At 33.0% G+C, this 26,826-nt stretch overlaps 3 protein-coding genes across 4 annotated transcripts; 1 reads left to right on the forward strand and 2 right to left on the reverse strand.

Moving 5' to 3' along the window:
• Nucleotides 1–62: 62 nt before the first annotated feature.
• On the reverse strand, nt 63–5,287 carry LOC8280526 (ADP-ribosylation factor 1-like 2). Of its 2 annotated transcripts, none has more exons than XM_048370036.1 (7): nt 4,865–5,287; nt 2,881–2,971; nt 1,638–1,753; nt 1,361–1,420; nt 1,212–1,277; nt 556–788; nt 63–378 (listed from the first exon to the last, which is right to left on the reverse strand). In XM_048370036.1, exons 1-6 carry the CDS (start codon nt 4,919–4,921, stop codon nt 564–566), a joined length of 615 nt encoding a protein of 204 aa, XP_048225993.1. In that variant the 5' UTR covers nt 4,922–5,287; the 3' UTR covers nt 63–378; nt 556–563. The 2 variants fall into 2 exon arrangements, with proteins under 2 accessions (XP_048225993.1, XP_002520016.1); XM_002519970.4 differs by having other exon boundaries at nt 556–755; nt 4,865–5,276.
• A 3,368-nt stretch (nt 5,288–8,655) lies between these two features.
• On the forward strand, nt 8,656–10,779 carry LOC8283075 (anthocyanidin 3-O-glucosyltransferase 7). Its single transcript, XM_002519971.4, has 2 exons — nt 8,656–9,232; nt 9,732–10,779. The coding sequence occupies exons 1-2, from the start codon at nt 8,743–8,745 to the stop codon at nt 10,595–10,597; spliced, it is 1,356 nt and encodes a 451-aa protein (XP_002520017.1). The 5' UTR covers nt 8,656–8,742; the 3' UTR covers nt 10,598–10,779.
• A 467-nt stretch (nt 10,780–11,246) lies between these two features.
• LOC8283076 (protein EXPORTIN 1A) lies at nt 11,247–26,252 on the reverse strand. Its single transcript, XM_048380038.1, has 32 exons — nt 25,398–26,252; nt 23,990–24,106; nt 22,502–22,594; nt 22,320–22,391; nt 21,892–21,999; nt 21,732–21,814; nt 21,109–21,247; nt 20,898–20,966; nt 20,743–20,820; nt 20,541–20,603; nt 20,393–20,437; nt 19,470–19,577; nt 19,266–19,364; nt 18,487–18,690; nt 17,893–17,952; nt 17,322–17,432; nt 17,048–17,145; nt 16,763–16,871; nt 16,518–16,583; nt 16,304–16,402; nt 16,125–16,205; nt 15,627–15,716; nt 15,256–15,341; nt 15,073–15,153; nt 14,813–14,995; nt 14,513–14,579; nt 13,622–13,732; nt 12,630–12,737; nt 12,413–12,550; nt 12,204–12,341; nt 12,015–12,119; nt 11,247–11,911 (listed from the first exon to the last, which is right to left on the reverse strand). The coding sequence occupies exons 1-32, from the start codon at nt 25,509–25,511 to the stop codon at nt 11,789–11,791; spliced, it is 3,246 nt and encodes a 1,081-aa protein (XP_048235995.1). The 5' UTR covers nt 25,512–26,252; the 3' UTR covers nt 11,247–11,788.
• Nucleotides 26,253–26,826: the final 574 nt, after the last annotated feature.

The raw sequence follows: 26,826 nt of genomic DNA on the forward strand, positions 1-26,826 counted from the left end.
CCATAGATATACACACAATCTTCACATCTAAAGATTTCTCTGCGTGCGAGTAATTTTTAAAATACGAGGAGAAAAATCAGATTCACTGTTATTTGCCTTTTATGTAAAGGGACATCTAAAGTAAATTATAGATTCCCACTATCCATTTTACCCTATTTTATCAATGACAAGGTCTCATCACCACCTCAATATACATCATTGCTGTTGGAAGTATTCTTCTGAGAAACAACTATAGTCAAATGTAAGAACCCTAATAGACTGCATTTGCTTTTAGACAACCCATAAAGATAAACATTTGATTACAATTAAGAACTTCCCCAGAAAACATAGGCCAACCCTCTGACTTAATCTACATAAAACCTCGCGTTTTCAAGGAACCTGCAAAAAACAAGAAAAGAAAGAGGTTGGTAAAAATTTAAGACAACCAGTATGCTATTCTGTGATGGATTTTCAATTCCTGGCGGCAGTCCTTTTCCCCCTTTCAAGAATATCAAAAGAAAGGTATCTTTTCTTTTTTTGTTAAAAAAAGAGAACAGAAAGGAATAGGTGATTAACCTGTAAAATTAGAATGATGAGGTGCCTACTGAAGAGTATCCAGCAGCTCTCATTTCTTTCAAAGTTGAAGCCAACCAGTCCAACCCCTCGTACAGCCCATCTCCCCGCAGTGCGCAAGTCCCTTGTATGTGCCATTTTCTGTTCTTCAGTTCAAAAAGACCTAATCCTTCGCATACTTCCATCGGTGTCATTGCTCCTTTCTTTAAAACAAAAACAGGTGTTATTGCTCCTTTCTAAAGAGCAATACTTCATAAACAACTTTCACACAAAAGCAAGGACTCATTTACCAAAGGGCAACTGCGTAGTATTTGTTTTTTAGTCTATGCCTAAATAACAGAGATCATGTGTTCAAAAGGCTACATAGAGACGGAAACAGTTGCAGACAGAAGTTGCAATGTGAAATTAATGGGTTGCATATGTTTGCAATTATGTAATTTAGTGGATTGCTACCCCACTTGTTTCTCTATATCAAAAAGCAGGCATATCATTCCTTTTTTAAAAGAATACTGAGCCAACTTTAAATTTCTAACAGCACCAGTTTTCACATTAAAGTTACCATTATTACCACAAGTAAAGACACATTGGCGTGGTCTCATTTAAGGATCCTGCTTTTCTACTGATTTTATCATTGACCTGCAAAGAAGTAGATAACATACCATGTCCTGTTTGTTAGCAAAGACCAGGAGGACACTGTTGAGCATAAATGGATCTTTGATAATAGCCTGAAAGAAAATAAGCCTTTCAATTTAGAAACTGTTTTTGACAAAAATGTTGCACAGTCAGAAAACCTTTATTAGTATACAACCTGAAACTCTGCTTTTGCTCTTCCAATTCTCTCCCGATCTAAGGAATCAACTACATAGATCTGTATCAACATAATCATTGATGCATCAGAAACTTCATAAGGATGAAAGCACAATCATAGCACAATATACCCCTTACGCTTCGATATAAAAGCTCATGAAAACTTGCACGAACACTATAAATAAAAAACATAATAAGAAAATAAAACTAAATTGTTAAAACAAGAAACAATTGCAAGAACAAAAAGCAATGGAAGAAAAACAGGAAGTAATTATTACCAGTCCATCTGTATTATTAAAATAATGCCTCCAGAGTGGTCTTAATTTCTCTTGTCCACCAACATCCCAGACAGTGAACATCACATTCTTATACTGAACTTTCTCCACATTGAACCCTTCAGCAGATAAAAAAAAATTTAAACAATTTATGTCCACAGAAGAGCTAGAATTAAGTAATCATAATTGGGACAGTTAAAGGTTTCATCTTTAAATCCAAATGGATTATGACTGACTTAAGAAATAGATGAATAAGACACACAAATTTCAGAGAATAACATAGGGAGAGAAGAAATCTACACTAAAATAAATGATATCCGCACACATCAACATTTGAGACCACCTATTAGTTTCAAGAAGTTCGAAGGTTAGGCCATAGGACCCAGGCAATACAGAAGTCAAATGCTTTGCATAAAGTGACCAGAATAAGAAAAAGATTGGACATTGCCAAAAGAATTTGACACCTAGTCAACATAACAAGAGAACATGGCATGAAAGACATAATTTCATGAATAACAGTATTTCATAATAAACAATCCCTTGAGTTGGATAATTATAATTTTCTTCTAAGAGGCAATCTTCAAAAACACACTTCAAAGTAATATCACGCAAAAAATAACATTACAACACCTTAAGTGTCAAAGTTTTGTATGCTAGCCTCACACTTGCCAACCATAAAGCATTAGAGGCTTAGTTCCTTCACATGCCCTACCTTAACTATTTATTTAATAACCATAACTACATACACACACTCACCAGTTTAAGAATGTTGTAAGAAATGAACAAATCGCCAGTTAATGTACTAGTATTAATGTAAAAAATAATTTAAATAATAAATATTTTATCCAATTTTTATTACTTATTTAAATTATTTTATTATATTAAATAATTACATAATTGAAATTTTAATAAAATTAAATATGATAATTAATAAAATCTAAAAATAAAGTTTTAAAATTTGTAGATAAATTTCATTTCTTTTACAAAATAAAATTTCATTTTTTAAGAGGAAAAGAGCAACATAATCTATGCTTATAGTGAACAGAAAACATTAAAGTTTCGTTTCAAGGATAATCAAATATAATATCTTTTAAGTTTTAAGGATATTCAAAATAATATCTTTGCTTTCTTTGGGATTATCATCTAGGCATTACTTCAAACTGAATAAGATACGACCAAAAGGACAAGAATAATGTTAAGATGAAAAAAGCCTATATATGAGCTTCATACAAGTAAATTGACCTACCAATTGTTGGGACAGTAGATAATACTTCTCCAATGTGAAGTTTGTAAAGTATTGTTGTTTTACCAGCTGCATCCAGCCCCAGCATCACAACCTAAGCCAACTCCAGATAAGATAACAATTAAGAGAACCAAAGGTATAATACACTACTAGTGAAATGCATTTACTAGAGCATAAAGGATGGTCTGAGGACTATTAAAAGATCAATAATACACACTGCCTAGCACTAGTTAGCCTAGCTAAACCACTTACTATACATGATAGTGACAGCTCAATTATGTCATACGTTTTCTCCAAATTATTGCTTCCCTCTTCACTACATTATTAGGTTTTTCTCTCCATAAATTCATATAAAACATCAAGCATATGTAAGATTTAAGGAGAAAAGAAGAGAAGGTGTACACATACACATGAGTTAAATATTGAAAAGGAATTAGCAGCTTTAAACTTTCTATAGGTACATCCCTAAACCAAGGTGAAATGGGAGAAGAAACATAATCAGATTTATATGTACTTTACTCTCATGCATGATATCTATTCCTGTAGGTCAGCTGGTATTTAACCTAAGATGACAACTTTACATACACATGTGCCTATGGACGCACAAACACGTATGCATACACATGCCCATTCATATACACGTACGGAATAAAGACTAATAAATAAAGAGCACATGCAGGGAAAGGACTGCAAACTACTGCGTAGTAAAAGTTTGGGGAGTCTCCAAAGGATGTTCAACATAGCACAACAAAATTTCTTGAGTGTTAACATTTTCTTTACATAATTGACTTACATCCATTTCACACATTAGATAGCAACAGCAAACCCTCAATAAATACTAAGTGGATCACTCAATATTTTAAAGGATGTCCAAAAGACTGAAATTCATATCTATCTTTACGGAATTTAGACATTAGTGAAGGTATAAATTCCTAATGGAGTGGTACCCAGAATCAGCATTTGATGAAAAACTTCCAATTACACCTTAATTGTTTAACTCCCCCAAAAATGGCTATTAAGGAAAGACCAACAATGATTACAATGATAACTTTATTGCTTTGTCACCCCCTTCCACAAATACCATAATTTTACATTCTATCTCCAAGCACTTATGCTCCTCTATTTAATTCTTTTTGCATAATGGACGGAATGGATAGAATAAGATAGAGATTTGTACGAGTGCATTATTATAAGTTTACTATAACTAATAGCCCTACCACCCTTCCTTCTTTTCTCAATTGCTATAAAAGAGAACCTTCTAACTCTTTGATAAAAAACTTCCATTAATAGCTAAATATACACAAAAACATTAGGGATGACATAAAATGCACCCACCAGCAGTATTTAGAACATCCTCAAGCATAATAGTAAAAGTTATCCATCGAATTTGATAGCTAGGTCAGAAATTGTAACAGGAGATGCACAGAATCGTTTGATATGCTATCAAAAACCACAAAGAAAAAGAGCCTACATTTGTTTTTCACAATTAATAATGAAAGTAACAAAAGAAAGTACCCATATTGTGTTTCAGCTTTAGTCGCTACTTCTGCTAAGTAAATATATTAACACAAAAGTTACCCAGGAAAAAAATTCTAAGACTTTCAAGTATAAAAATGCTGATATGAAATATGAATAACCAAAAAGAAACAGAATAAGAAAAAGAACAGCTTTCTACAAATTTGAGAAAAATAACTCAAACTAAACTGCTATTCTACTGGCCCATTAATCATAATTTGAAACAACAAAAACATCCACCCTCTTTTTATGTTCAGTTTAAACCACACAAATTGTATATGTATAATAAACTTAATCACCGAAACCCATCAAGATAAAAACCAAATTAAGAACGTAAAACCAACAGTAGCAGTAGTCCAATGGTCAAAATATATAAAAACAACAAAACAACCAGCTGGGTAACATTATCTACTCTTACAAATAATAAATAATACGGCCTTAAAAAAGTTTTGGAAAAAAGAAGAAGTCATACTCGCATCTCAGTGTTGCCGAAGAAGGTATCGAATAGTTTGCGGAAGGCTTGACCCATTGCTCCTTTTTCCGATTTCTTTCGAATTCTGCGGCTCTTTTAGAGTTTTCTGGTCTTGAAATTTGAATTTTGATCTCTCTATTATATGATCTTATGATGATGATAATAATAATAATAATAATAATCGAAAGCTTTTTTCTTTTGTTCTACACAGGAATCGATTTCAAAATGTAAGTGATTGAAAGTAAATTAGAAAAAAAAAAAAAGGATTTCCTTTTTCTATTAGTTTTAACAAATTTGAGAGAGAAACAGAGACAGAGAGAGAGATAGATGTGACGTTTGCTTGATTTTGTTCTCTTTTAGCTTAAGATTTACGACTTTCCTCGGCGTAGAATATTCAATTTTTTCTTTCCCGATTACCTTTCCTTTCTCTAAATTAAATGCAATTTAATTTTTTTTCTTTTCTCTTTAATTTTATATCTTTGATTCAATTTTCTTCTTCGTAGCGTACACAAAAATACAGTGGATTTCCCTCTCTATTTATTACAAAAAGATGACTAATATGTATGTGTTGTTTTTAGAAAATACATTTGATTTGAAGTATTATTATTTTTAGAAAATACATTTGATTTGAAGTATTATTATTTTTTAAATATAATAATTAATTTTAAAATAACAAAAATTGTATTTAATGTTTTATTGATTTATTTTATATTAATAATTGTTATTAAAGTAATAACGACATCTACGCTATACAATTAATTAACTATTAAGTGTTAATTTTTTGATATCAGTTTTATATTTGTATGAACTTTTCTAGTTAGAATCCATAGCTCTAACAACTTTGGTAGTTGATGCAAATGCATACGTTTGATTTGGGCTGTGAATCAACTGTGATGTTCAGTTCAGTATATATGCTTGTTCAACTTTGTTTATTAAGGTAGACGGAGTAGAACTCGAGCTTGATTATGAGCTCAATTAATAAATAAATAAGTTAAGCCCGAATTTATAAATATACGCTTCATCTTTAACTTATGAGTTAACTATTGTATAAAGTAGTGATCATATTTATAAATTAGTTTTTAAAAGCTCGAGAATTGGATTATAAATTAGCTTAGGCTGTATGTATTTATTGATATTTCAATTTATATAAAAAAAATCTAACATCTTTTTAAACTTTTAAAGAAATCTTTCAACTATCAAAATTTATATATTTAATTATTTTTAAGCATTTTGGTGCTAATATAGAAGCACGAACTATTTATGCGCGTTGATTACATCAACAAAATTGACGTCAAATATTATATTTGATCTTTATAAATTTTATAAAATATTTTTTAATCCCTCAAAAAATTATATTTTGTAAATATTTTTTTAATCCTTCAAAAAGATTTAATATAATTTATATAAAAATTTTATTTGAATCTTTCAAAAAATTTAAAAATACATATTTTTAGATTTATTTATAAAAGCAAATACTTTTTTTTTAATAATGACATTGAAATTGTTAAATTTTTTTTTTTTTGTGCTTGCAAATTTCAAAAATAATCAAGATAAAAAATTTAAGTGCTTTATTTATATTTTAATCTTCATAATTGAATTGCTTTATTGGATATAATTCTTGAAAATTTTATGATATATCTATTAGTTTTTATTAATATTAATTATATACAATGAAACATTTAATTTGATTATAAGCTATCCCATTCAACTTTATAAATCTAACAAACTAATATATTTTTTGAAATTTTAGAGAGACTAAAAAGTTACTTTATGAAAATTATACAATAGTAAAAAAGAATTTGGAGGAATCAAAAAGATATTTATAAAAATGATGAAATATTAAAAAAGACAGTTACAAAGATACTTTAAAAAATTATAAAATATAAAAAATTGAGGAGGCAAAGAGATATCTCATAAAAATTATAAGGATTAAATAGAATATTTAAAATCAATTTTGTTGACATGCTCTATATATCTGTATCCATCTCAGCATGGAGGTATTTTAAAATAGGGTTAAATACTATTTATCCCTTCAAGTTTGATCTAATACATGAGTCAGTTTTTGCAATTTTGTTGCTATAAAAAGCTCATTGAGATTTAATAGAACTGACTATTATTTCTTTCTGAGTTAGTCAAAAAGACTAAATTGATAGTTTAAAATTATAATTTGATTCTTCAATTTATTATTAGATATTAAATTCATCTAAAATTAATTATATTATCAAATCAGAAAAATTTTATTTTTAGCACAAGTTAGTTTTAATGTCGAATTAAAATAATAAATTTTATACTCTTTTACTTGTTTGTATATTTTATTTTATTAGCATAATTTAATCATAAAAAAATTTAAACATATTAAAGATACTTACTTTTAGTTTATTATTATTAAGTTACTATGCAGTTTAATGCTAAAAGTCATAATTATTTTTGTAATTAGCCCTTTTAATTAAGTATTTCAACAATTTCTTTTATTGGCATTCTCTTTACAAGTTGTCTTTACCTATTACATTTTATAAGCTATAGTTAATAAAAGTATTAGGTAAAGTTTGCTTTCCCACTTGAGGGGTAGATGTATTTTTCTACTAAAAATATTATATTTTTTTAACACCTTTTGTAGGTACATATCATATTTCTTTATATTATTAATATTAATAGAGGCAAATTTTAATACCATAAATATTCTTAAATAATTTAGTATCCGCCTAAATATTTTATGATCATGAAAATAATTAAAATATATAGTTTTCTAACTTCAATCGGACTTAAAAGATGATCTTTTTAAATAAAATTTTAGTATATATGAGCTTTGTGATATATTGTTAAATATTATTTTACTTATATAAATTATGATGTAATAATAGTTTAAGTTAAATATAAGTAAAATTATATAAAAAGGAAAAAACACAATATTTACTTAAAAGATATTTAAAGAGACAAAAAAATATTTGTTTTTTTTTTATGTGAAAGTGTAAAATCATAAAGTATTTTTTTGGACTGCACAACTAAATATTTGATAACCTCGAGCTCAAAAATATAGTTGGAGTTCGAGCTAACTACGAGTTTAAGTTGAAATTAAAATTCAAGTTTGTGAAAATGATTTTGAGTTCGAACTTATAATCAAGTTAATTATGAAATGATTTTGAATCAAATTACTCAAATGAGTTGAGCTCGAGCTCAAACAGTATTTACTTTGGATAAATTTATTTAGCTCCAGTTTCTCTTCAATACACGAGGATATTATATTATGATGTAAAATGAAAATGTTAGACAAAGTGTTTAAAAGTATAGTTTAGGAACTATAGGGGCATATATGTGTCGATGATGACGACGACGACGATGACGGTTCAATCAATGGAACTATAGAGGTAAATTTGAACTACATATTTGAAATTTTTTCTTCATAAACACAAATATTCTAATAAACATCACATGATAAATAATAAAATAATATATATATATATATATTTATATTTTAATATTAAATAATTAATATATATTGAATTAATTAAAATAAATTAATACATTTCACTTATTAGTTTGGTTTGGTTTAGTGGGTAGGCAAGAATATGTCTCGTTTGGCAAGCAATTAGTTGTAGTGGCTAGGTGTAGTAAACACTACTTGCCTTTCCTGGAGGCTTGACCTTTACTTGGGGGTTGGCAAATGCCAACTTGCAATTTGTAGGATAAAGAGGCTCTCACACTTGCAAACCATCCAGTCAACCAACCCTCTTTCCATCACTTAGATGCTGCATCTGCATGCATGTGTTTTTCTTTCTTATAAATGTAACACACACATTGACACACTATACAACAAACCCAATTTCACTCAAGCTTCTTTACTCCCCCCACTTCCATAGCCTTGAGCGTATAGCCTTACCATGTCACCAACCACCATTGACCACCATATTGTGGTCTTTGCGTTCCCTTTTGGCAGTCATGTAGCTCCACTCTTCTCCATCATCCACAAACTAGCAATTTGCTCTCCCACAACCCATTTCTCCTTCTTTTGCATACCAGTTTGCAACAAGTCCATCTTGTCTTCTTACAAACACAACATGCAACAAAATATCAAAATCCATGACTTGTGGGACGGTGTTCCTGATGGCTACAAGTTCATTGGCAAGCCACAGGAAGATATTGAGCTGTTCATGAACGCTGCTCCTGAAAGCTTCAGGAAGAGCATCGACACTGTGGTGGCAGAGACGAGCAAGGAAATTAACTGTCTGGTGAGTGATGCATTCTTTTGGTTTGCGGCAGAGATGGCTGAGGAGATGAAGGTGCCTTGGATAGCTTATTGGGTGGGCTCTCCTGTATCAATTTCTGCTCACTATTACACTGATCTTATTAGGCAAACTTATGGAGTTGAAGGTAATATTCTTTACCACTTTTTAGACTTAAAACTGTACAGAACATATTTATGTATTTCCCGCATCTATGTAGTGGTTAGTGAAGTGAAGGGAAGAAAGCAAGAAGTAAATCATTAGAGTATCAAGACCTGCTATATATATATATATATATATATATATAACTAGGAACGGCCCCTGGGTGGGTATGGTTTGGCTTTGCGTATCATGTACCCTCTTCCCCGTTGGGACCCGGGATGCTGAAATGTTTCAGTTTTATTTCTCTACATGTTTCTTCTATAAAAAAGTTATATTTTTATTAATTACTTTGATAGATATAATTAATATAATAAAATTTGTTATATAATATTTAGAAATCAAGACTTAAGTTGAACAATATAAATCATACATCAAAGAAAAAGAAACATTTACATCTAGTATCGACTAGTGTGATTTACCCTTTTTATTTGCTTGTGGAATAAATATTGACTATATCTGTTCTTGGATAATATTAAATGCATCAGGGAAAAATGAAACCCTCAAAATAATTCCAGGAATGTCAAAAATCCGAATTGGTGATTTACCAGAAGGAGTACTCTTCGGAAACTTAGAATCACTCTTTTCCCAAATGCTACATAAGATGGCAACAGTGTTACCTAAAGCAGATGCCATCATCTTAAACTCATTTGAAGAACTAGAGCCCATAACAACTAATGACTTGAAGTCCAAATTCAAGAAATTTCTCAGTACTGGACCTTTCAATTTAGTGTCACCATCACCAGCAGCACCAGACGTATATGGCTGCATAGAGTGGCTTGACAAGCAAGAGCCAGCATCAGTAGCTTATATAAGCTTTGGTTCAGTTGTAACACCACCGCCACATGAACTTGCAGCACTAGCTGAGGCACTAGAAGCTAGCAAGGTACCGTTTCTATGGTCTATTAAGGACCATGCAAAGATGCATTTGCCGAATGGGTTCCTGGACAGAACAAAATCTCAAGGAACTGTAGTACCATGGACTCCCCAAATGGAGGTTTTAGGACATGACGCAGTTGGGGTGTTTATAACACACTGCGGCTGGAACTCAATTATAGAGAGTATAACGGGAGGGGTACCAATGATTTGCAGGCCATTTTTTGGGGATCAAAGGATAAATGGACGGATGGTAGAGGATGTTTGGGAGATTGGACTAAAAGTAGAAGGTGGACTCCTCACTAAAAATGGAGTAATTGAGAGTTTGGATCAAATTTTGTCAACGGAAAAAGGGAAGAAAATGAGAGAGAATATTAGAACACTTAAAGAACTTGCAGAAAGGGCAATCGGACCAAAAGGAAACTCTTCCAAGAATTTCACTGAACTGGCAGATATAGTAATGTCCAAGAAGCGTTAACCAATAATCTTTAGTCGTACTGTTTTTGTTGGTTTTTAAGTACTAGAATGTAGAAGAAATAAACCTGTGCTTGGTGTTCTTGTTTCTAGTTTTCTTGAGTTAATTAGTAATATATATAAATATCTGTTGTATTGCACGACGCTCAGTCATGTCCTATAATCAAAAACCAAAACCTTTCAGTAGCATCAGCTTCTAATATGCCGAAGGAGGAGCTCCTGCTAAACCAACTCGTTCCTCAAGTATTTCATGTAATTGAAGTCTATTTTGCACGGATTGAAAAGCTTACTTTAACTTCTGAAGCTCTAATGTTAATCACCAATGCAGAATCCTGTTAATTGGGCACTAACTTTGATACATGAGCTAATCACTTGCAACACAATCTACACCAAAACGAATTCGACTGAGAAGCATACAATCTGGATAATATCCTTGCATCAGTTTGATTAGACCGGCCGTAGCATAACAACTTCAAGCAAAAACTGAATCAATTCAATACTTCTATACTAAATATTTCAATAGCCCAGTGAATGATTCTCATTTCTTTCTCAGACGGCATGAGCCAGATCCAACGCTACTATCTGCTGTTGCTACGGTTGAGGGCCAAAGCAATAAAATAAGGGTTGGAAAACCCCAGAAAAGAAAAAAGACGAGAGGAAAAAGGAAACCTCATATATATCAAAACACGTTCAAGGTACATTTCACGAAGAGGGGAAGATATTAAAACTAAGCCCCTAAACGAACATAGAACACGGCACTGTAAAAGAAATTTGAAACTATCTGCACAACCCGCCAACATTAGATTATGCGTTAACACCTAAGATGAATCAATCAACAACTCCAAAACGAGTCATTTAAACAGTTTTGATCCCAACCATCATCATGATGAATACAAGGGTCGACCAGGATCCCAGGCAACCGTACAATGACTCCAATATATTCCTACATTAGCACCTAAATAATCTACACCCAGCCAATGGATATACAGACAGTTCTGCCAGCAGCCAGACCTTCAATTCTGTGGCACCCTTGTCATCTACCAGGATCAAAACCAACGAAAAATTTGACTGTAGATGAAAAGAATGCTGTAATCTGTTTTAAACCCATTGACTTCTACGTAACTGAATCAACATGGCACCGGCAACTCCTGGTTTAAAATTCATCAAATTAGCTTTCGCATCAAAACCCCCCCTTCTAAGAGTCCAACATCTCATCCTGGATCTCATTAGGGGCAATAAGCCCCGGAATAGAAAGCATTCTTTGTCTCTCCCTTTCTCTCTGAGCAGCAGCTTCTTCAGCATAAAGATCTTTATTATCCTGCAGAGGAAAACAAACATCAAAATGCTTGTTGCTCATCTGAGACAGAATGCTGATAAGCACTAGAGCCATGCACCAAGCAATAGGTAACACAAAGCATTACCTGAGCCGAAAATTCTTTTGATTGCACAAGAAAGTCCCGGATATGATTTTTAAATACAGAGAGATCATTTCTTGACTCAAATAATCCGTTGACAAATTGAGTGACCTGTAAAGTATTCATATCAGACATCCAACAGAGAGCAAAAGAGCAATAACACTTCAAGGAAATAATATATTAATTCCTTTTCACCTCTGATGCTGTCATGTTGGGAAATGATGTACCCAACAGTTTAATGGTGTATTCGCGAACAAACATTGCATTATTAGGGTATGGTAAAGGCACTGTTGCAGCATCCCATAAGGGCTCCGTCAAAGCACCACTCTCAACCTGACAAATTTACATTCTTATACAAATTGCTAATGCTTAAAGCTAACCGAAGACACAAGTAAGAAACATACTAGGCAAAACAAGTGCTGCAACACTAAGACATGCAACTTGAAGCCAGGTTTGTGAAATGTATCTGTCAACACAGCAAATATTTCCTGCTCAATTGTCACAAAGTATGTCCGGTAGAACTGATTACAGAATTCAGAAGCCTGTCAAGTTACACAGAAATTTGATTAGCCCCATAAGCAAAGCAACCTTGAAATAAGTAATGAATAACAAAAAAAACACCTGAAAGTTCTTCAGCATCTCTAACAGAAGGTTTAGCCCAGTTTCAGCAATATTCCTTTCTGTATGCCGGAATGCCCATATGATTGAATCCATTACGAGCTTTAATTGCTGATGTAGTTAACACAAGAGAATAAGTTTAAGTACAAAATACTTGTAAGATATATAAAAGAAGTGGAAGAAGGTATGTTATAAAAGGAATAAAAAGTTAGACCTAGTAGATAATTACCCAAATACAAACTCAGAAGATGACATCAAGTAACCACGAAAATTGGAATCAAATAGAATACAGCTAAAGTAATCTTGCACCTATGTACTAATATATGATTCAGATCCTCTCATGTTTAAGTCGAACACGATGTCATGTTTGCAATCTACACATTTCATTTGAAATTGAAAGGTTGAGATTTTAATAAACCTTTGAATTTAAAATTTAAAAAATGGGTAGTCATTTATTGGATAATAAATCTCAACCATTGATTTTGAATCAATGATCAAGATTTTGAATCAATGTTCAACTTGAATATGAGAGGATCTTAATCCTTATTAGATAAGTAGCACTTTCAAAGATATTGCTGGACTTTGACATATAAAAGGATATATTCAGTTTTAGTCAGTAGTTCAATACTCGAGATAATTTGAATTCCAGAAGATAATTGAATAGTTACAAAGAAGGGCGAAACAGGAAATTGATTTTTTGAATGGTTATAAATAAGGAATTCTACATGCCAGTAAAGGTCTCAAATGCCCTAATGAAATGTCCAAAAGTATATCGAGTCCCTAACCTCAGTCATTATTGTTTCTTCTTATTATGTTCCTCAAGAGAAAACAATGCAATTTACTGGAGCAATTCAAATACCTTGGTAAAAGAGCAACTTTAACAGTTCTTTTCAAAATTTCAGATGCGAGAGCTAATATCACAAATGAGGAAGGATTCTAACAACGAATATTGGTCTTCCAAATACAAATGACTTCAACAAGATTCAAACACAAACCTGGCTGGACAACCGGATCAAAGCAGGAAAACAATGGGTTGCAATGGCCCGGAGTAATGAAAAGAACTTGAGGCGATGTTCTGGGTAGTCTTCAAAATTTTTGGTAATCATCTGCAGCATACAGATTAGAGATGTAAGGTATACGCAAAGGACTAAATTATTCAGCTTCAGTCATATCTACTAATATTGATTTTATTGACATGTCAAAGCAACTGGTACAATATCATGCATGATATAACACATCAACACTGTTAGTTACAGAGAACTTAAGCGTCGAGGAAAACAATGAGTGGTCAAAGGCATAGCCAAAAAGTAACATATCACTCCTAAATCCCAAATGAATGGGATACAGCAGAGGCATCATTAATCCACCAACCAAAGAGAAGTATGAAAAGTGAGAATCACTACATCCATTTTCAAGAAAGACCTTTTGATCCATTAGCTGGTATTATTGTTTGGTTATCTAGAAAGTAACTGACATTCTTTTTGCTCTACATTATGTACCTCGCAGAGATAGCTCTTAACTTATATGAAATTGACACGATGAGACTTCAAAACTAGCACCCACACAGCAAACACAACTTCCAAATAAAATACGTCTTAATACATGAAATATAATTGGAGAAACAAACCATCAACAAAAAGAAAATTGGCTCACGAGCGCATATAATAATAATAATAACAATAATAATAACAACAACAATAAAAATATTAGTAGTATTATTCATTAACGTGTAATCAATTCACTACTTTTTTAGAAGTTAGGGAGTCGACTTTCGTTGCCGATTTCAAAGATCAATGTGTCAAGACTTCCAAAACAGGACGTTGAAGAAATTGCCTACATAGCTGTGCGCATGAACTTTACAGTCCAAATGCCTCCTACATCCTTACCTCAAGCGTACACTGGAAAACAGCTTCAAATATCCGAGGTACATCATCGATCATTGCAGCTTTGTACCTTATCAAAAAGAAAATACCAGAACAGCAAGATTTTAATTTGGGAAAAAAACAGAGTAAAAAGTATCATTTCCAAGAAACAATAGAATGTACGTTTCCCTCCCAGTTTTAACTCAGCTGATGATCATGCAGAAATAACACCATGTAAGTAGCCCATTTATTCTCCTTACCAGAACATGCCCTACACAGCAGGGAAAATAACATAGAAGAGAGATATGCAAATGTAAGACATACTTGTTTATAATTATAGCAAAAAGTGAAAGAACTTCTGATTCTCTAGCATCAGGCAAATTCCTAGCATAGTCACCAAGGACTGGATCCATCATTGGGGGCACAAATTGCTTCCCAATCTGAGGCTGGTCTTCAGCTTTGTCCAAAAATGTCTCAATGAGCTTAAGTGTCTCTCTCTTGACAGATCTGTTTCACAGAGCACATTGAGTACCAGAGAAACTCAAGCTAGTCAAATTCGAAACAAAATCAGAATAATATCTGACCGTAAGAGTTTAACATAGGATGTTTTCGATGCATACGGCCCTCCATCAGCAATGCTACTTGATATAAGCTCGCTGTACATTCTGCCAGATAATTCAAATCATAAATAACATGTACTACCAGTAAACAAGTTCCACCAGATTAAAAAAAAAAAAAAAAACCAATGAACAACTTTAATAACATACCTATACACATTAAGCATGTCCAAAAAGATTAAAGAAATTTGGGTTAAGAAATAAGTCCCCAGAGAGCTAGCAACACTTGTATTTGTCTGCAAAACAACAATTGCTTCAATGAATGATATGAATATTACAGTGATTATACCATGAATTTACTGATAGTCTTATTTGCCAGAGTGGAGCATTTAACACTCAAATTATATTATTTGGATAAGATTTATGGATGAACTACAACAAGTGAACTACATGATCAATTATCTCATGCTACAAAGAAAAACTGATATAAGCTAGTTCATGATTTGTGCACGTCCATATCATTTAATCCTCATGCTTGTGTCCAGTAAAACAACGATCAAAGTTCAAATGAAAGGCTATACCTGTAATATATTTAGAACAGTCCTTATCACTTCTTGATCTTTCAGAAAATCAACACTCTGGCGAGCCTGCCCTATGATTTCAGCCCATTTCTGCAAAAGGAATCAAAGCACTTATGAGCATGTGGACAGGGATGAAAGACTTCTAAAACTGCACTGGAAAGAAAAAACAACCAAAATATATACTATTGGCCCAAGGTTGTTTAAAAAAACTTGACATGTAAACCAGAGTGATAAAAGAAATCAACAAGATTTTAGAAACTAGACGACTAACAGCTTTTTGTTGCCTTCAATAAATGTTAAGCACATCCTTTCACACAATTTTCTAACTTCATGTGCAATGCACATAAGGAATCTCAATCTTTATTCAATTACAAAAGGATTCAAGCTTCAGAGAAGCAGAGACAGATGCATACCAGAGAGGTGCTACCCTTCATTTTCCAATTACAAAATTTTTAAAGATTCAAGAAGCACAAACAGACAGACGCTAGAGGAGCCAACCTGGTTAGGAAGATCCATCAGTCTCTGCAAATATTCATCTCTTTTCTGCGGATCAGGTTCTGCTTGAATCATATGCCCTACCTGAATAAGAAAAAGCATATGCCAAGGCAAATGCCACAGAAGTTACTACCACATCAATTTGCAGGGCACATAAGTTTGCTTCAGCAAATGCAACATACAGATTCGTAAAACGAATGGATCTGGTGAGGCTCAAGATCAGCGACAGTTGTTGGCAGCCCTATCAGAAGTTCGGACACAAATGGTTCACTTTCCCCAACCTGAAAAATATATATAATCAGATTCTCAACTACCTTTCCTAGCTCCATAAACTCTAATAGAAAATTGAGCAAAATTATGTCATGATGACAAAAGGATAAAAGCCAAACATGTTACCTGTAAAATTACAAATTTCCGCTTGCACTTCGTAACAATTTTCAAGAATGTTTCACAGGCCATATCCTGGTAGATAAGAATAATTTCGTAAGTTATAGCCAACCATGACAGGTTATTAAAAAACAAAGAGATGCAATGAATCCACCACAAAATTAGCATATAAATAATTGTTAGCATCCTACTATGCAATACAGATGCACGCCACTCTATACGGCTAGACTAAGATTCAGAAAAGCAATAATAACCTGCACTCCAGGATGTGTTTCATGCATAAACTCGAACAACTTATTGACAACAGTTTTTAAGAACTTCCAATGGGCTCTGAGAAACCGTGGATACTGCCCAACAACATACCTGCAAACAGAAAGAAGGAAAGATGAAAAACATATGACCCTTAACCTCAACAATGTGGTTATTGAACAGTCTTGGATACTCATCACCCAGTATAAATGATAGTATGAGCTTCAAAATAAACATGCATAGTAGAAAATTATGATTCCGAACATCGTCTACAATCATGCATTGCTTACATAATGTTACTTGCAATAACAGCTTTGTTATCTTTTCCCTTTGTGATTTCACACAAATTCAATAGATCCCGAATAACCATCACCAGAAATCTATTTTCCTGCAAAGAAGCCGAGAAGGTGGAATATGTAAGCACATTACACACACGCAATGAGTCATTAAAAAACAAATCAAATATATTTTAAAGATATATGACCTATGAGCTGTCATTACAATCTTGATGATTAACAGCCCATTACCAAAAAGTGGAATGAGATTCAAACATAGAACAGATACCTGTTCTTCCATCATGGAACCAGATATAGATCCTATTGCCCAGCACAGAGTGCTTAGATTGTTCCAACTCCAATCCTCGCCACTTAATTGTTTACTTAATTTCTTTAGCATCTGTGTTGTACAAAAGGGGAAAGCACCATGAAACGCAATAAGATAAATTTCAAACTTAAAGAAACCAATATAAAAACTCGCCATGTATTGCAAGTAAATTGACCACCAGGATATTGAAGTATAGATGCTATCCAGAGGGGGAGACTGGCAGTTGAAGCAAAAATATGGCAGTATAAATTAATTAACAAAATGCCGACCATATTAGACTAATTATACCATTTGAAGAGCATTCCCCTCACCTATATTCTCTAACATTACAGTTTCAGTTATAATTACTATAATTTACACTCAATTAAATGCTAATTAACAGTGTGATCACATAAGAAGCAAATAGATTGGAAAATTAAGAAAAGGAATGTGCAAAACATTGCAAATAAAAACGATTCTCAAGTTATTGGCATTCAAGTGATCAGTATTACAGTTCCTGCTAAATATACATAAAAGCATTAGAAACCAATACCTGTTTCTCAGTGTCTTCATGATCAAGATGAGATAAGTAGATCAAGGTCTCCCTCATGATCTGCATATATGAGTTTTAATTAGTCCCCAGCTCTCAAACCAATATGACACCAAACTTAAAAGCGCAACATCTTATAAAGAATGCACCGTCATGTAACAACAATTTCAATCTGCCATCCAGCCAGTGAACAGATTGGCCTGGCTTCAAATGGTGTCAAAGCACCAAAAGTAACTATTAAAAATTAAAGCATTTTGAAACTGTGATCTATAAAAGAGAGTAATATAATCATTTGGCTTCAACAAATGCTGACAGATAGGGAAAAAATAATAGATGAATAAAAAAGTATGCTATAAACAGGTATTAGTTTCTAAATCATGTCATTTGCACTTTGCTGGTTAATCAATTTTCATTATAGTTTTATAAGCATAATTATTTTCTTACTCAAACTTCAGACTACAGATTAATATTACAGCATAATAAAAATACCATTACCCAAAACATTACAATTTTGAGAACTGAATTTGAATTCCATACAAATGCTCAAAGAGCCAGTGCCACAGATTGTATTCACAGGTGAATAATAAGATTCAGTACCTTGTATTGAACTAGAACATCATTGTCCTTCATGGTTTCCCGTACGATGTTACCATTTTCATCTTCAACTATAAGAACCTCTTCAGGTTTAGCCATACGACAAATCATAAGCATTCTCAACTTTGACATGGGACCAGTATAAAGCTGCCTTCGCTGTAGTATTTGCGAACCTATGCCATCTACCATACCATGAAGCAAAGGCATCTGTTTCAATATATAGACAGAGTCTGGTAAGTAACCCCAATAAATGGCAGACAGATGCGGCAAAGAAAGAAATTCACAGCAAAAAGAGCCCATACTTCGTATAAATGAATGCATGCAGACGAGTATATGAGGAGGAAATTACAGTTGTAGGAAAGGAAAGACACTTTGGCCAGCGATACAGCGCAGAAGAAAAAAATTGAACAAACATAAACAAAGGGACTGCTGTATTTCAAAAAAGTTGCTCCCTTCATACTTCAACATTAATTTTTAGTTGCTCCTTAAAAGATGTTTTACTATTCAAATAGGATATTATTATTTTAAAAAACATTGGATTTTTAAAACATCATACACATGCCCAAAAAAAAAAAAAAAACAACACACTTTAGGACAAAGTTGAAAAGGATAATGGAATATCCTGCAAGCTGGCACAAAATTAAATTGATGTCCCAAAAGAGGGGGGAAAAAAACAGGGATCACAAAAATCAGAAAGAACAAACAGAACCACAACGTACTCTCATGAAATTAGTTATAGAACACCTCAAATCTAATAAAAGTTAATAATAAAATAAGCATACCTGCAGTCCCATCATGTTTGCAGTCACTGCTGGATTATCCAAATTATGATGTGCCTCAAAGAGCTCCAAGACCAAAGAGTTCCAATAGTCCAAGCAAACCTGTTAAATTAAGGGAGCAAAAGACTGGTCACATGACAAGAATTAATATTTAATGCCAGAAAAAATGGAAGACGGGAGATTTTATGGGGAGAAGAACACTTTTACCTTAAAAACCTCTGTGTCATCAACATATGAGATATTAATCAAATATTCAAGACCCATCAATAATGCAGATATGTTCTCTTGTGTAGTCTCTAGAACTCGAATATGAGACTGCAAAAAGTAAGCAAGTTACTGGACAATGGCCTACTAACAAGCTCAAAAGTGTAATTCAGGTTAAAATTCCTTGTAGGGACCTAGATACAAGGCATAGGAAGGAATATCCATGCAATGGATTCACCAACATATTTTACCAGATAATAATTTCTGAAGATTCACAATTTCAAATAAAAAGGCTCAGATAAAACAGTTCAGTACATTGCATACAACGAACATATATAACTGTCCGCATGAAAACAAAAGAAAAATCCCATACGAATAAGTACACTCAAGAGTTATCAACCAAATCATTTCAACATGCGATTGAAGTGCCAAAGTCTCTGAGGTCCTGATTGAAGGCTCAAAGCAAAGTACAAACATCACATCAATACCAGAGATACAACTATCTAATGACTCCATGATACAAAATCTTAATCATCAATAGTTAATAGCAGTCCAGCATGTCCCATGCATGACTGTTCCACGCTTGTTACATATGCTCATTCACGTATACATATATTTTTTGAGTATATGCATCACTAGTATGGAAATAATTGCTCTCACTCGTAGCAAATAGCATATGCAGATTTGCAGCAAACAACATGCTGAACTAACAAAGTTAGAACTGCAGCAGTGCAGAACTGTCGCTTCCACTTAATTCGACAAGGCAAAAAAAATGATTCTCAAACTGAAGGCCATCAAGCAATTCAGCGGTACAAAGTTAAAGTAGCCAACATGGACAAAAGGTTCTGTATATTACATAGCCATTTATCAGCCTAAGCAACCAATAATGCATTAAAGGACTAAGCCAGCTCAGAAAGGGAACTTGCCTTATAAAATGAAGTGAAGAACAATGACAAGTTCTGAATAAAGGCCTGAAGAACAAACATAAGACAAAAAGAACACGGTAAAAATCTGAATCATGTTCCATATATAGAGAAAAAGGAATGGAATAGAATGCAAGAGAGGACAAATGACCTGTTCTTCACTAGATCCATGTGCATAAGCCTCAGGAATGTTTGTTGTTGGTGGTAGAATGGCCTATAAAATAAATACCAGAATTCACACAATAGAAAAAATTGCATTAGCTTATAATTATGTTAATGACAGAAAATTCATGATCATTTTCAAAACTTAAAAAGGTGAATTGCCATCTCTAAAAATAATTGTATCATTGCACCTGTAATTGGACCATGAAGAAAGTATACATCTTAACATACTGCATATTGTAGAAATCTCCAAAATTCAGAGCTGCAACCTGCAATCATCAGATCAGGAAACAGTCAACATCTAACAGTTGCACAAAATATTACTAATCATAACAGCACAATGTACCTCTGTCAGACACTGGAGGGTAAGATTTCTATATGATGGCATAGGAAAGAATTTCAGGAGTGTTTCCAGCTGTATAGAACAATAAAATTACGATGGAATGTGAGAATATAGTAGGAGAACTACCTCCAAGGTTCCAATGACCAAGATTAAGTGCAGAAATTTGATAACTGAAATCTTCAATCACAGTGATTTATACAATGAATATACATACCAGTGGGGATTCAAATATATAGCCCAAAGGAATCCAGGAAAGAAATGCATGCAAGGTAGAAAGTGTAGCCCGAATAAGCTCAGTTCTTTGGGAGGCCGATAGTACATATAAGCATAACTCATGGATGAGTTGAAATTCACTGTAAACAACCAAACAGGGTTTTTATTATCATTAAAATAGAAAACACAAAGAAAAAGGAAAGTAGATGCCAGCGTTGTTGATAATGGAAAGGAAGGGGTTTGGACTAGGACAGGGTTGGTGGACAATGCTCAATTTGTGCAACTTAAATTGAACTTAAATACATAAAAAAATCTCCGGAAAAGGACCTAGAACTAAGCAGCAAGGAAGATAAAGTGGACAGGTCATAACTAACACTGGCAGAAGAGATATGTCAAAGAAAGCTATATCTCTCAGTCAGCCCAATCATAATCATAAAAGAGCCACTTAAAAACTAAAAAAGCAAGACAAGATATTCCACCTGCGAGAGTGCAGTGCTAAAGACAATGCTACAGCATGAACAACCCTTGTCCAACTTTAAGAAAACAAAGTACCACTACACCACGCTTTAAAGATAGATGAGAATTGCACCAAAAGCTAAACAAGTAACCTCCTATAACAATTACCTGTTTAGTGATTGTTTAAGCTCTTTGATCTTCTGTTGAGTCATTTCCCCACGTGAGAAATCAAAAACTTCTTCACTTAAAAGCTGGCATAAAACAGCTTATGTTACTAAAGTATAAAAGAACTGAATTTGTTCCAAAGATGGAGAAGAAACAAACATACTTTCAATATTGCCATGCAATTTTCACAAATAGTTTCACTAGTTTTTGCTGCTGCAACAAGATCAGGAATAAAGCTTCTCCATCTAGCTGGCCATTCATGTTTTAATATCTGCATAAGCATCACATTAGTAACTCTTCATTTTTATATGGCCAATAAGTCACATTCAAAAAACAAATTATAAAGTACAATTTAGTGAAAATTCACTTGCAAGAAACATGCATAAAACACCACAATTCAATCAGAGAAATGATAGCAGAACATTTATCAGATGATGAACATTATTAGGAAAAGAAGAACAAAGGTAATGAAAAAGTTATGCAATTCAGTTGTTGTGAACATATTGCATAAACATTTAAGTAACATGAAGGCAATAACAAAGAACAGTTTGCCTAAACATTCTTCTTTTGGCGAGGCAATCAAAGTTATACCTGGACCAGAATTATATTGAGCTTGTTCACATACAGCCTTTCCAGTCGAAAGGAAGCTTCATTACTGGAAAGCTACATAAAAGAGCACATTTAAGAAAGAATTAACACCACAAAAAGAAATTTAGAAGTAGTAAAAAACACTAGTTAGACTCCATTTCTGCAATAATCTTTGCAAAGAATACCTGTACAATGACTTCAGAAATGTAATTTTTCATTCCATCTCGTTGCTGAACAGGCAGCGCATTCCATCTATACTTTATAACACCTTCTAAGACCTGTACAAATTAGCAGAAGATACGCATAGAAATATTATTCCATTCATTAAAGGTGCATGAGTTTTCAATAAAAAGTGACAGGAATCCAAAGAAAACAATGCCCTCAAACTCAACAATAGAAGTCAAATGAAAATATAAAAGAGTACAAGTCACCTTAGCCACTTCAGGTTATACATAGTTAACAATATGCAGTGCGCCTAAAAGATTTCTGAACTCTATTCTGAGACAACAATTCCATGACATAAAGGTAGAATTCCCAATTCTGGCAAACTGATATCTTTGCTCCATAAATCAAGATATGAAAAGGCGTTTGACATGTCATATGGATAGGCGACTATAGTTTAATCCTTAAGAAGATAATATATAGGCTCTGTCATAGAATATCATCAGCATCTAGGTTCTGCAAAGTCCATCCAGCCTCTGTCTGTGGATGGGAGCCTTTCAAAAGCCTCATTGAAGGCTCTAGTGCCTTAAATGAGACAAGCAAGATCAACTTGGACATATTCATGGCAGCCAAAGAGACCAGGCTCATCCTAGGTCTACCACAAGACTTGAGCCTTCGTAGGTGTATTCCATGCCTCATGCTGCCTCTACAGACTTTCAGCTTCAAATAAATGGCTATGATGCTACAATTAATATTACGTATGCATAATTAACGAAAAACCAAAGTAGGCATTCTATGCACAAAGACCGATCATTGACAACTAAATGCTGATACTCACATGGACTTGTATAATTGAGTTACGGACATAAATGCAATCCATTGCACTTTCTATCAGTTCACATGTAGGATATCTATCCAGAAGTTTTTCGCAACTCAATCATGTATGACAGCAGCAGGGTAAATGCATTAAGGGGGGACAAGCTTTAGCAGACTAGCTAGATGTGTAGTAATATTTACCAATAATCAAGGAGATACAGCTACCTATAATAATACCCAATGATACAACAAATTTTTGACCAAATAGACGAAGTTACTCTGATCCATTACTACTTGGATGTTTTCAGCAATTATCCGCTCCACATGTTTTGCCACATTAATAGCCAATTATCCGCTCACACAATTAAATTTTCAATAAAATAAATGTTTTTATCTCTCTGCCGAACAAACACTTAATTCCCAGCACCATAATGTCAAAATTCTACAGCAGTATCGATAGACACTTGAAAATTTATGCTTAAGACTAATTCAGTAGTTATTGAACTCAGAGTTAACAATTGCAACCCCAAACTGTATTACCCTGAAGACTAGACTCAGAGTTTCCAATGCAAATCTCATCATCAGAACCTCAACCTTTGTATATGATACATCGCTCAGATGTTGATTTCTAAGTAAAAGCTTTTAAACAAAGGATCTAGCATTTATTTTAAATTACAACAGAACCTGAAACTTACCTGTAAAGCAAAGAACTTGGTGTTTAAATTCTTTGTATTTTGTAAAATATGAACAACTTGCATCCACATATCTGGGTTGCTTTGCAACTCCTGCAATATCCGGTCTGCAGCAGCTCTCTATCACCAGTGAAAAGTTAAAGGCAAAAATTAACAATGTGGCAAAACAAGGAAAAGGAAAGTGCAAGTCACTAGCTAAACTTACAACGCATCAAGGCTTCAGTTTATCAAGGAGTACAATAAGAAATCAAAAAAAAAAATTCAACTTGTAACGCGTAATACCATCAGCATAACAACTTGTCATTAAGTAAGAGTTATTTGCCCATCAAACTAAAAATACTCAATATCAAAGCATAACTGGTACTGCACTAAGATTCTTACTCAGCAGAACAACTTGAGGGCATGATCACTGGTAGAAAACAGCTATTTATTTTCCATTTTATGTTTTCATTTTATGTTGAAAACTGAGGAGAATGTGGCTATTAACTGAGAATAGAAAATCTTTTTACAACTTAGAAAGTTTAAAAAATAAATAAATAAAATATTCTTACTGTAATTGATTTGTATAATCAGAGAGTTGAAAAACTTCCTCATTGAAAACATAATACTGTTTGGACCTATTTATAAAGAAAAATAACAAAAAAAACTGAAAAATAACAGAAGAAAAACATGTGTTCATGTAAAGAAAACTTAAAACTTCTAGCTAAAATTAGTTATGAAACAATAGACGATAACAAAAACATATTACAAGTTGAAAAATAATGTTATTGAGCAGTTCGATTGCCCCGGCACAAAAGGGATCAATTAAAGCCATCCCAACTGCTTTAAACCCTAATAGCTAAAATTAGTTATGAAACAATAGATGATAACAAAAACATATTACAAGTTGAAAAATAATGTTATTGAGCAGGTCGATTGCCCCTGCACGAAAGGGATCAATTAAAGCCATCCCAACTGCTTTAAACCCTAATAGCTAAAATTAGTTATGAAACAATAGACGATAACAAAAACATATTACAAGTTGAAAAAATAATGTTATTGAGCAGTTCGATTGCCCCTGCACGAAAGGGATCAATTAAAGCCATCCCAACTGCTTTAAACCCTAATACAATTTGCTTAAACTATTTCCCTGATACAATTTTCTTAAACTATTTGTCATACTGACATACTTAGGATACAAATGCATATGTAATAAAACTATCATACTTCGCTTTTCAATTCAAGAACCCTAAGATTGAGAAAAGCCAGAGCAGACGAGTTTTACACAACGAAAACAGGACCCAAAAAGAAAGCATAGAACTCGTGACAGACAGGCAACAGCTTTAAGCATTTGGAAAAGTTGAAATTTCTGTCATTGTCTGGTTTCGTTTTAACTTTCTCAGGAACCAAACACAAAGGGAAAGAGAAGAACCTCTTCTTTAGATCCGGTGCCATAGAAGGCAGCAACAGTGGCATCGAGTAAAGGAACATCAATCGGCTGACTTAAATCCCTAAGCTTCTCGGCGGCCATAGCTAAAGACGCCATTTAAAAAAAAATTCAAAAAAAAAACAAAAATAAAAATAGAAATAGAAAAACTCACACACTAGCTTCTTCTACTAGTAAATAATAAAACCCTAGGCAACAGTGTAATAATAGTACACCCAAACCCTAAGAGAGAGAAAAATTAGAAATTTCTAGAGGGAGAAGGAGCGGAGGGAAGAAGCGAGGGTTTATGTAAAAAAGAAGAAAAAATAAAAATTGAAAGAGAAGTGTAAACAGTTTAGAGAGAGAAAGAGGAGTAAATATATATGTATGTATATAATTTATTTAATTTTTTTTTTTTTTCTTTTGGGGCAGAAAGACTGCTTGAAAAATAAGCAGAGGGGAGAGAGGGAGAGTAATATAAGACTTTGAAGAGACTTTGTTTATATATAACTCTTATTTATTAATTATTTTTATTATCAAATTAGATAATCAGGAGGGGTTCAAAATATTAGAGACTAGAAGACAGAGCGTGAGGTTTCCTTTTTCTTTCTCTCTTAATAATTCTTTGTTTTGGGAAGGAGGGAGCGAGAGAGACGGCTGTGGTTAAAACGTTCGAAGACTTAGGGCGCTGCGGTGCGGTTATGAGCGTGTGTTTTGGGTGGGTGAAATTTTGGGACGGGGGCTTCCTTTTTTTTCTTTTCCTTTCTTTTTTCTTTCCTTTTCTGTTTTAGTTTAATTCCAAAATTGCCAAACTAAGTCGGAACACCGTGCTCCGGGAGGTGTTAATTTACAATTAATTTCTTAATTAGGTAATTTAAGTTGTTGACCTTTTTCATTTATTTTTAATAAATTATTATGTTTATATTTTTTATTTTATTTCTATTTATGAACACATCGAAAATTACTGATTCAATTGTTATTGACTTTTTGAATTCCATCAAACTATCTTTTCAAACAAATTATATTCTGACTACAGTAATAATTTTTAAAAATTAAGTTTCTATTAATTTTTAATTAACTTGATTAAGATTAAATTAAAATATCCAATTTATGAAATATTTAAATTTGATTATATTTTTATAAATGTTGAGCGATAGTGAAATTACTGTTTTCACCCTTAAAATGCAAAACAGATATTTTATAACAATAAAATAATTGAAATATTATCGCTGAAATTAATTTAAAAGAGTTATATTATCTGAGTGCATTAATAGAACTTTTAAAAAGACTAAATATAGTTAAGTGGAGTACACTTAAATATAAATGCAATTATTATTATTTATTTATTATTGTTAATTCAATGTATTTATAGGAGTAGTAGTGTGGAAGAATATGGTGGGACTGATTTGGGTCAAACCCGAAAAGGAAAAGAAAC

This window comes from Ricinus communis, chromosome 10 (genome assembly GCF_019578655.1).
Source record: "Ricinus communis isolate WT05 ecotype wild-type chromosome 10, ASM1957865v1, whole genome shotgun sequence".
In the NCBI taxonomy this organism is placed as follows: Eukaryota; Viridiplantae; Streptophyta; class Magnoliopsida; order Malpighiales; family Euphorbiaceae; genus Ricinus; species Ricinus communis.

Excerpts from the sequence above, each read along its gene's own strand:
- LOC8280526 (XM_048370036.1), bottom strand. The coding sequence starts at position 4,921 with ATGGGTCAAGCCTTCCGCAAACTATTCGATACCTTCTTCGGCAACACT. Across the intron at positions 2,972-4,864 it reads TCGGCAACACTGAGATGCGA|GTTGTGATGCTGGGGCTGGA; the intron begins GTATGACTTCTT and ends GAGTTGGCTTAG. Across the intron at positions 1,754-2,880 it reads ATCTACTGTCCCAACAATTG|GGTTCAATGTGGAGAAAGTT; the intron begins GTAGGTCAATTT and ends TATCTGCTGAAG.
- LOC8283075 (XM_002519971.4), top strand. The coding sequence starts at position 8,743 with ATGTCACCAACCACCATTGACCACCATATTGTGGTCTTTGCGTTCCCT. Across the intron at positions 9,233-9,731 it reads GCAAACTTATGGAGTTGAAG|GGAAAAATGAAACCCTCAAA; the intron begins GTAATATTCTTT and ends TAAATGCATCAG.
- LOC8283076 (XM_048380038.1), bottom strand. The coding sequence starts at position 25,511 with ATGGCGTCTTTAGCTATGGCCGCCGAGAAGCTTAGGGATTTAAGTCAG. Across the intron at positions 16,584-16,762 it reads AAACACATCCTGGAGTGCAG|GATATGGCCTGTGAAACATT; the intron begins GTTATTATTGCT and ends CTTATCTACCAG. Across the intron at positions 16,206-16,303 it reads TCCATTCGTTTTACGAATCT|GTAGGGCATATGATTCAAGC; the intron begins GTATGTTGCATT and ends TTTCTTATTCAG.